Here is an 11,401-nt window from a genome sequence, read left to right as displayed (position 1 = left end):
ATATATTGTTCATTGGTTATTCAGGGTGTCCAGCAATGTAGCACAAAAAAATTCAATCCTAATTCAAGGATCTCAAGGCTCAGACATGTAAAATTGAAGGACCCTTTTACATAAATTTAATTAAAATTAAAAATCGGAACTATAAAATGTTATTTTTGCATAGCTTGTAATAAAACGCACAATTTCAACCTGAGAATGATTTTGAATCACTGCAAAGATTGTACCTATCTCTTTTCAATAACAAAAATTTTACACAGAGGGCTCAACCCGGAGGGAAAAAAACAAAACAATAATTGACTGTTACAATTTGGTAAAAGAATGAAAAAAGATGGTGAATCATTGTACTAAAGTTTATTTCCAAATGGTTATAAGAAAAAAAAATTAAGTAATAGAATTAAATATGAGTAATTATTAATTCAAAATAAAATTCCCGATTAGTGCCCCCCTCCAAATTTTTTCCAATATGAAAAATTCTAGCTAAATTTCTGAGCTTCAAAGAATTCAAATAAGCTGGACACCTTATTATTGAAATTTTACAGTTATAATGACTAAACTTGCCAAAGAAAATATTACTATAAAAAGTCAATTTCCTTTCCAAAAGATATTCAATTTTGCTCTTACTTGAAAAACAAGTTCACCATTTCCAATGGAAAATTGCGAAGAAAATAGTAAAGAGAACTTTTCATCCATGACAGATTCAGTACCTTTCTTTTCTGCCCTCTTTATTTTTTTCAGCTGCATATTTCTGTTGATCAAAAAGAAAGCATGGTTTAAAAAGGAAATGAAAAATATATATTAAAATAAGTAAAATTACAATACATACCTAAAACTTACAGCAAGCTGCCTTGTGGCGGTGTGATATTCCATAGTTCCAGTGTTATTCAAGATTTCACCACTGGCGTCACTTTTGCCCACTTTCTCATTTTTTAAGAGAGAATTGGCTTGGGCTTCACTGATAATAGTTACTTTTACCTGAGGTGGGGTCATATATACATTCAGTTTGCCACCAACTAAAAGTCTTACAGTGGCTGTAAACCTAGTGTTGGTCTTCATCACTTGTGGAGGTTGCTTCTCAATTACAAATGTACTGAAATGAAATTAAATAAATTAGTTAATTTTTAAAATCAACATACAGAACGAAGTTTACATATACAAAACAAATAGAAGAACTTAATAGTAAAATCTAGAGTAGTGGTCTGCAAATTATAGAAGCCAAAAATCCCATTTCACCATCAAGGTCAGGAAATATCTATAAGAGCCATTGTTATATTTTAATAAATCATTTTTTACTTTATAACTTATTGAATAATCATTATATAGTTAGTAATATAAATAACATATTCATAAGTAATTCACATGTAAGTATAAGAAAACAACTTATGAAAGGAACTTTAACAGCATCTGATAGTTAGGAGTTCTACCCCTCTAAAACTTATACCTTAATCAGTTTTCGGCCAAGACTCCCATTGGAGTCCTATACTGCCTAACCATGGTTGGGGGTCAAAGTTCTTCATTTTGTGAGACCGCCACTCAATGAAAGTCAACGTCCCAAGCCGGATTCGAACCGGCACCGCCAATAGACATCAAATTGGTAAGACTGTGTCTTAACCACTGAGCTATGGGCGGCCCAACTTATACCTTAGCATCGTACATTTAACTTATTATCAAGAAATATTTTGACTAATTAAATCTGTAATGCTACAACCCATGAAGGGTCAGGGGCGCAGTGCTTTGTAAGGAAGTACTGTTACTAGATCACCGGTTGTGCAAGGTGATTTGGTCAGAATCATGCTTGACAGCCAGAATTTTACCCAATTAAGGGTACTCACTTTATGAGGCTGAGCGGACCCCGAAGAGCTCCCGAACCAACAGGGCTGACTCAATGGCTGCAGGTAACTAATAATAATTATCTGCCACAGCCAGATTCGAACCTGGGTCCCAAGAGTTAGTAGTCCATTGCCTTAACAATGAGCTGCCCCATTACCCATGAAATATTTTAAACTAAATAATAATAATAATTATGGACCTCTGTCATTTTAGAAACTGTAATTAATGTCAGGAAACAAAATCAGCATTTCAAGCAGAATGAACACTAGTTTTATAGAAACCTTGTGTAAAAGAAAAAAATATTGAGCAAATACCCTGATGATATTGAAGCTTACTGGAAAAGTGTGTGCGAAAAGTCAAAGAATCACCTCAAGCGCTTCTGGATAGAAGAAGAAATGCAAAGTTTCCAGAATGTCTCTGAAATGAATGATGTGACAATATCAGTGGAAGATGTTTCAAAAGCTGTCAGGAACTTGAAAAATTTGAGGATGCCTAAGCCTGACGCAATCCAAAATTATTGTATTAAAAGATTTCATTGCTTGCATGAGTTGCTATCCAAAGGCTAACAAGAAATACTTGATGCCACACAAACGCCCCTTGATGGTTTCTCTGATGGCATCACTTGTATGCTTTCAAAGAAGAATGAATTAAACCTACGTACTGAAGACTGCCGGCCAATAACGAGTTTAAATGGTTTATATAAAATTTTCACTTCTATCTTGGCGACCAAGACATATGAACACCTTGAAAATGAGAATGTGATACCCATAGAACAGCTAGGATGCAAAAAACGAGCTAGAGGTCGTAAGGAGCTCTTAGTTATAGATTTGTTCATTGCGGCACAAGTTTCTAAAAAAACAGTGGTCTGTATATGCATGGATTGATTATAAAAAGGCCTTTGACTCTGTTCCACCCAGCTGGCTACTAAAAGTACTAGATATATACAAGATTCAAACTAATATAAGCAGACTCCTTTCAAACCTGATGGCAGGATGGAAAACTATGCTAAAAGTTGAAGTTACCTGCACGGCCAATCAAATCAAAATACTGAAAGGAATATACCAAGGGGACTAAGCCCAATTTGTTTCTGCATGGCACTATTCCCACTAAGCAGGATTCTTCGAAAAAATAAGTTAAGGGGTACAAACATGTCATCAACAACGAGACGACCACAGTCAGCCACAGCTGGTACATGGATGACCTCTAACTATGCGCGAAGAATAAAAAACAATTACAAAATATGGTTGAAGCCGTTTCATATTTTACAAGTGATATAGGAATGTCATTTAGATTCAATAAATGTGGAGTGCTCCATGCACCCAAGGGGAAAGTGGTTAGTAAACAGAACATTCTGGTTAGTGTAGAGAAGTACATAAAGGGACTTGAAACCAATAAATTATATAAATATTTGGCATGTAACAGCACCTTAAAATATCCCAAAAAGATATGCAACAAGAATGTCTAAGAATGCTCAAAATTAGGTTACGAAAAGTGCTCAAAACCCAGCTAACTGGGAAGCCAAAAATCAAGGCCATCAACACCTGGACTATACTTGCTCTAAGTTATAGCTTTGGCATAGTGCAATGGTCAAACACCAGCCTGCAGGATATGGATTGACTTAACTCTCACACAAGAACGGCCTCACCAACCAATATCCTCTAAAGCTCGTCTATACTTACCTAAGAAAGAAGGAGGATGAGGTTTGCTAAATATTGAAGAAGTTTGCCGCAAACAGGAAAAGGCCTTACATCAATATTTACTAGCAAAAACAACAGGGGTTAATCTAGCCATCAAAAGGATGGACTCTGGTTTAACTGCACTTAATCTGAGCAAAGGTGTTGAATCAAAAGTCGTGTCACAAAATGAACGACTTGCAGAATGGAAAAGCAAGTCTCTGCATGGAAGATTCTATAGACAAGTGAATGAAGCATCCATAGATATAGAAAGATCAGTTGAATGGTTAAAATCTGGAAGGCTATTCTCTGAAACAGAGGGGTTTGTGGTTGCTATTCAAGACTAATATAGAAAACGTGTTAAAAGACGCAACAACAATAAGTGTTGATTATGCTCAGTAATGCACGAATCAATCCAACATATCACTGGTGGATGTGGAGTGTTGGCTGGTATTGAATATCTGCAGAGGCACAACAATGTGGCCAAAATTTTGCATCAGGCCATGGCGGTGGTTAGAAGTACCAAAATATAAATAATGAAATATGTTGGGATCCTCAACGATAATAATATAAGCTCTACTGAGGGAAATAAACTGAGGAAATACCAAAATTAGACGATAGAATTGTAAGAAACACATAAATTGGAAGGTATTACTACTACTCCATTCATAATATCAACGATTGATCTCATATCAAAATCAACAGTGGTAGGCATGAATGGTTTGGGGTGCCTATTGATGTGCTAAGAGAGGCTCAATAGTCAGTTCTTTTCGACACAGCACTTAAAGTGTGAACATTTTTAAATATTTGAATCAAAGGAAAAATAAATAAAAATATGAAGATGGTTGGATTTCTAGGTTCCCCACCTCGACCACAATAGCGAGAAATACATACCATAATAATAATGGATCTCATGCTATTTTAGAAACTATAATTAATGTCAGAAGATAGCTAACAACTTAAGTCTTGAGACAGTTTTGTTGTTTTTTGTTTGAATTATGATTTAGTTCGATGTTTTTCAAGTTTTAACTATTTTTTTTTTTTAAATAAAGAATTTCTAGTGACTTAATAGTTTTTGTTTTATAATGTGATTCAGTCCATCACTTTTTCAACTTTTATCTGTTTTTTTACAGAGAAAGTTTTGAATTTATATTGCGATATTTTTCAAGTTTTACCTGTTCCTTTAGAGGAGCAGGGTAGTTTAATCAGTAAGGCGCTGTGCTATTATCTATTGTGTTCAAATCTAGCTTTGGCAGATAATTAATCATGTTAAACCAACCATAGATTCAGGAAATCCTCGAATTGAGGGAAAAACCTGGCGGTTAAGGATCATCTTGAACAAATCACCTCCTTGTACAACCTTCATTTTAGAAGTAGTACAGTACTTTCTTATAAAGAGCTGAACCTTTTTTTTTTTTTAAAACTGTTTCCTTAGAAACATCATTTATTTTACAACATAGTCTATCATAAACACAATGATATAGTAGCAAAATATTTAAATCATTAACTGCTAACTATATTACAATAACTATAAATAAAAGACAAAACACATTTATAATTATAAGCACTTTTTATTAATTCAAACGACAATCGAGAAATGAATCAGTAAATGAAATTGAACCCTCGAGCCTATACTCCACCCATGAGGTTTTTGCTCAAGTTACTTGTCTACATTAATTATTTTAATTAATGAGAATAATGTACATTTCTATCAAAGCCGAAGAATGACTCTCAAAACAAAAGAGTGAGGTTAAACCAAAAAATAAAAACTCTGTGGATAGTCATAGACTGAAAGGAAATGACAAATAGAAAAACATCAATATATAAATTTATTTTAAATTGATGAGCTCACCTAGTGACTAAACTCGATAGAAGTTGAGTTATTTGGGCATTCAACTGAGGTAGAATATCTTGGACACCTTGATTGTCCAAAGGCAACTTTGCTTTAAGTCTTTCAGCTTCCTTTATCTGGTGTCGATTAAGCCAGTTAATTTCAGCCAAATTTTCACACCTAAGATTAAAAAGAACAAATAATTACATAATATGAAATTACTAAGCTATGAATTAGAAGCTATTAAACCATTCTTGAGTAAATATAAATTTTAATCCTTTGAATGAATAAATATTTTCATAAATTCTATAGTAAACATGTAGTGAATTTATTTTTTCTCCAGGAAATGAAATTTCATTAATATTTAAAATCAGTAAATAACCTGATTTGTTAATTTATAGGATTACTAATTTAAAAATAAATAAAGACATTGGACCATATCAACGACGGACATCTGAGGGATTACCAAGCCACTAGAGGGGCTGAAGGTATATTTAATGTTTTAGTAATCTCACATTTAAAAGGTAACTTACCAATCTTGTATTGTATCCAAGTTGTTGTTAAATTTAGCACCATTTCCTGCCAATTGCTGTTCTCTTTTCCATTTAATAAGTTCTTCGTCTAAGATTCTACTTTGTACAATAGTAATCAGACTCAATGTTTGTTTAAGTTTTTCAGACAAATTAATCCTATTTTGCATCAAAGTAGTAACCTTAAAAAAAAAATAAATAAATAAAAATATATATATATACAAATAATGTTTCACAATTGGATAATTATTCTTAAAAATAAAAAGTAATGAGAAAACACTTCTGAATATTGATCCCTAACACCCCCCCCCCTTCCTCTTAAAATACCAAAACTGGAACCTGCAAATTGAAACAAGTTACAGAAGAGTGTTTGATAGTCTGTCAAGATAAACCTGGCTATTCCCCTCCATATAGGAATCTTTTCTAAAAGCTCACTTTTTCACTAAGATTAATAGAATATAATTTACTAAAATTCAGTAACAACTAATAGTTTTATAAATTTCCTTAGGATTTAAACATCCACCATTGAAGCATGCTTGAGCAGGTAAGACCCTGAGGACGACCCAAAAATGTGTTTTAGTTAGTAGAGACATTAGGCTAAGCTTAAGTTCTACTCATAAACCTTCACAGAGTTTTATCTACACATAGCAGCTATAAAAAATTCAAGCATGCTATAGCAAACTTCAGTTTCATGATATTAAACCTTTTGACTTTTTAAAGGTATAAGCAACAAAGCAAATGGCTCATCAGAGGTTAGTTTAATTTTTGGAAGTGCGAAAGGAAAAAGAACATAAATCGAATACTCAAAGATATAAAAAATGATGATTCTATAATAAAAATGATAATAATGAATGTAGTAACCATTATTTCAATAATTTTGGGAATTAAAAGTTATCTATAACAACAGAATCCATTTAACACAGAGAACATCAGAGCCAGGAAGTGCTAATTATTTCCACTTAGTCCAGTTATTAAATACATTAATTAGGATCATAGAAGGTTTTAGGAGCTTTTAGCTTCAATTCCAACCAAATCAAAAAGTTTTTGAGCTCTGTAACTAATTAAAGAAAATATTTATTTATTCTATAATAAAATTTAGCAAGACAGCTAAAAGAACAATAACATTACAGATAATTTTGAGAAAAAGCTAACACTACAGAGGCTTAAGAAGGTAGTAAAATACACCATCAAAAGAATTTATTTCCCACTCATTCAAGAATTCTATCGTAAGAAAAAAAATATTAAATGTTAGCAGGAAAATAATAAGGAAGACATAGCGAATTGTAATGGTTTAAAACACACTAAAGAATGTTTGACCTACCATTCAGAATTTACAGTAATTTTGATAGAAATTCAAGTGCTTCATTGGTTACTATTATTTTTTTTAAAAAGTTCTTACTTGGTTTGAAGATATATAAATTAAGACAATAACTTGATTTCATAAGTTACAAAGTGATATGTAATTACCTGTTGACTAAGAGCTTGTTCCAGAACTTCTTTCTGTCGCCTTAATTTTTTGTCAGTTTCAATGGTTTGAGTAGTCTGTTGTTGATTTTGCATATGGTTTAAATGAGCTATAAATGAAAGAATATTAGCTTGGGAATGTGTAACAATAACAAATATCTTATAAATGTGTGTATATGAGTACATCTTTTATCATACAGAAAGGCATTAAAGTTTATTACAATTAAAAATGGATGATGACACTGCTCACTATAATGATGTTATACACTACTTCAGAAATAAACTGAATAATGCGATGTCTTAGAGTAAGAAGTATGAATTACAACAATTTTGATCTAAGTTCATAATAAGAATTCTAACAGGGGGAAAAAGTGCATATTATTTGTAAATATGTAATGGAATTTGGAATTTTAATGTAACAAAATAACTTTATTGAAAGTTTTCGAACAATGAATTTATTAAAAAGCTCCTCATATTACTTTTGTCAATTATATTTATATAAAAGGAAATTAAAGAGAATAAAACTAAATAAATAAATACTCATAAAACAATAAACACGGTCAATAGTAATAATTTAAGTAATATAAGAGGAAGTATTTAAAAATGAAGAGAACTGTCCATACATGGGATCTATTAAATACATGAAAAAGAAATTCAAAAGAATAATATTAAATAAATAAACATTGATAGAACAATGAACATTGTCAATAGTAAAACATACGAGATAATTTAAGTGATATATGAGAAAGCATTTGTATATGTATAGAAATAATACATTTGTATCGGTATCTGGGAACTGATAAATAAAAAGATAATTCAAGAGGATATAAAAGCATAAATAAAAGTGAAATAAATGTTTTGTTTTTTTATTACAATATTATCATTATATTTCTTTAAGGAACCAGAACTGGCCACTTATATCAAGGGAGGAACCAAGCTTTAAGGTTTTTAAAAACAGAATATTTGGCCAAAAGAAAGGTATGGTTAATGGAGAGTAATAATAATAGTTATAATTATAGCACACTTTTTGATTTGTGCCCCTTCATTCCAGTTGCGATAAGTTATACAACATTAGTAATTAAAATATTTTACCATTTATTTTGGTGCATTCATGATATTTCAAAGCGAAATCCTCTTGATCTTGTTCTAGTTTTCGTAAATCTTCACCAGTACTATGGGTTCTAATCCTCATTTCCTCTAATCGCTGAGCTATCTCGGCAGCAACTAGATTCATTCCGCCACCAAGGTCTACTCCAGCCTGAATTTAAAAAAAAAAAAGAAGAAAATCATATAAATTATAATATTAAAAAAATTATCTGATAATAAATGGTTTATAATGATTATATGAAAATTTTTAACAAAAACAGCTCTAACAATTTTGATTAAACTTGGAGTATCAATCAATGGAAAATGGAATTTCATCCAATACATACTATGTACTTCTCTGTCACCCAAAATTTAACTGTTTGTTAAATAAATCTCTCTAGTCATAAGGCTTTAAATAATCGATAAACACAGGAGTGTTTACAACTGATGCATTGAACTTCACTAAAAAACACAATATAGGTACATAGTTTTTAGGTAGGATTTATTTTGTCATTCCCAGACTTGGCCATTTACATGGGAAGATCAAAGAAGAAGGTAGGATGATAATTCCCTAACCCAACAACCTGGGTTCAAATCTGACTGCGGCAGATAATTATTTTCTGTTTCACTGTAGCCATGAGTCAGCCCTGTGTGTTTGGGAGAACTCCGGGGTCCACCCAGCCTTATCTCATGGGTACCCTTAATTGGGTGAAATTCTGGTAGTCAAGTGTGATTATGACCAAATCACCTCCTTGTTCATTCACTACATGGCAAAATAAAATTCTAATAAATTACTTTGAACAGGCCACATTAGCACTAACAATCTGCCTTTTGCAGAAATTAAGTCTTTCAACTCACCCACTGTCTGCTAAAGAGATACATTTTAGGAACAAGGAGGACCAAATCTGTGCTCATATCATTTTATTAGAAGGTTCAATTAGCAGAAATTAAGAATAGTGTAAAGTAAATGAAAAGGTATTGGGACACAAACTGTCCACTTATTAGAAATGTCCATTAAGGGATATTCCAGTGTATAACCATTTTAACATTTAACTCAGGAAGATATTAAATATTACATATTCAAACAAACAATATACTTGTTTTACAAGTAAGGCCAACATTTTTTTTTGTAATAAAAAATTGAGAAATCATTGTGTTCAGGACAAAAATGTTTTCTACTTTTTTAAAATAAATTAGATTTAAATAAATTTTTCAAAAGAACCCAAGATGTAAAGAAAGAAGGAAGGAAAATAAAATAAATACAACTACAAAATAATATGTTATAAGGTTATTTATAAAGTTGGACTTAATTAGGTCTAAAACTAAACCGAATTTTCTTTTTACTGAAATACTCATAACTGAACAAACATAAAAGAAAATGAATAATTTACAAACTTCATAATAAATTAAGGTGGATCCGAGCAACTTTTTCATTAAAAAAAAAAAAAAAATCACTGATATAAAATCAGAAATATAATTCAAAAGTATATTATTTTCACTAGCAAAATCAGAGCCTAACTGTTCAATTTAATAACTAAAGATGATGACAATCCATAGATAGACATATTTGCCAAATTAGCTCATGTAGAAATTTAATTTTGTAATTTAAGTTTTGATAAAATTTAAAACAAAACAGTATTTTTCAAACTATATTATACAGAGTTTTTATGAATATTCATAAATCCCTGGACCACCCCAATGGACTAAAGACTTTTTCAGTCTTATTGATATCTCAAAAGTGTGCTGGAGTAGCTTTTTGCACAGATAGTCTAGTGGTTATTTAGGAAATTAAGTAAGTGGTTAATGTGTAATAAGTATCTTGATTGGCCCACATCACAATATGGGCTAACATTTCAGGAACAGGATGATTTTAGCAATTGACTCTAATGTAAAGAACAATAGGTTTCATACCTGTTTGACATTTTTAAAAAATACAGAACAAGTACTAACATTACTTGCTACAACATTGTAAGATGTTTAGTATGCACTTAAGACTTTAAAAAAGGTACTGCATTATATAATAGGAACAGTATATCAAACAGACAATTATGTCTAATTTTGAATGATTAGTTCCATACATGTTTTTATAATCAAATGAATCATGTCATATTTATAATTGATTCATTAGATATGTGTAATTGAAATACAAAAATTCATTCTGAAGAAGATAGTCAGGGATGCAGTAAAAAAAAGAACAAGAATAGTTAACAACTATTTATTTGCCGATGTTTCGCCCTATTTTGTAGAGCTTTATTAGAGCTGTTTAAGTTGAGAGCTTAGTCTCAACTTAGCTTTATAAGTTGAGTTTAGTCAAGACTTGGTCTCAAAGTAGGTTTAGTCTCAAAAGCAATCAACTTAAACAGCCCTGATGAAGCTCTACAAAGTGGGGTGAAACGTCAGGAAATAAATAAATTGCAATATAATTGGGTAACACAGATAAGAAAACTATTGGAGAGCTTCGTAATGTTTGATGTGATACTATTCAATGATCCGGTAAGTATCAAAATTAGAATGGGGAGATCTTGGACCAATAAGGAATTTGTCAAAGATAAAGAATTTGTCAAACCTCTTGTTATTACGAGAATCAACCATACCCATGATATGGTAGGGTCTTCATTAAAACGAACATTCCTCAAATCTACCAACAAAAAATCAACTGTCCCATAGCCTACTTGAAAATAATTGCCAAACTAGGACCATCCGATAAACATGCAATTACTGTAAGTGTCGGTCTGCACAAATTTATTTTGGACCCACAGAAGCTATGTCCAGCTTGTGATGGAACAGCATTGGAGGATTGTTTCCATTTTTTAAGAAACTGCCCCGCATATCATTAGAACCGAATCCGATACATGCAGAAACTAAACTATATTAACCAAAACCAGATGTATGAATTTTAGCCTGTACCCTTACAATCGGATGTTAAAATTCTTTTTATATATGTAACACACCTTATACCAGGTCATTCAAAAAGTCCTGTCGTTTTTTTG

General features: G+C 31.6%; 1 protein-coding gene across 6 annotated transcripts in view; it reads right to left on the bottom strand.

Annotated features, from left to right (window-relative positions):
* Stat92E (Signal transducer and transcription activator Stat92E) overlaps positions 1 to 11,401 on the bottom strand; it is a 40,947-nt gene that overhangs the window by 21,810 nt on the left and 7,736 nt on the right. For all 6 annotated transcript variants that reach the window (XM_014424893.2, XM_014424896.2, XM_014424895.2 and 3 more), the window contains 6 exons: positions 8,418 to 8,583; positions 7,329 to 7,435; positions 5,865 to 6,043; positions 5,353 to 5,511; positions 824 to 1,087; positions 622 to 745 (listed from right to left, as the gene is read on the bottom strand). In XM_014424893.2, the coding sequence (XP_014280379.1) occupies positions 622 to 745; positions 824 to 1,087; positions 5,353 to 5,511; positions 5,865 to 6,043; positions 7,329 to 7,435; positions 8,418 to 8,583 (999 nt within the window). The remainder of the gene's footprint in view (positions 1 to 621; positions 746 to 823; positions 1,088 to 5,352; positions 5,512 to 5,864; positions 6,044 to 7,328; positions 7,436 to 8,417; positions 8,584 to 11,401) is intronic.

This window comes from Halyomorpha halys, unplaced genomic scaffold (genome assembly GCF_000696795.3).
Source record: "Halyomorpha halys isolate HHAL.00 unplaced genomic scaffold, Hhal_1.1 Scaffold483.1, whole genome shotgun sequence".
NCBI classification, from domain to species: domain Eukaryota; kingdom Metazoa; phylum Arthropoda; class Insecta; order Hemiptera; family Pentatomidae; genus Halyomorpha; species Halyomorpha halys.
This window is presented reverse-complemented; position numbering and strand designations above follow the sequence as displayed.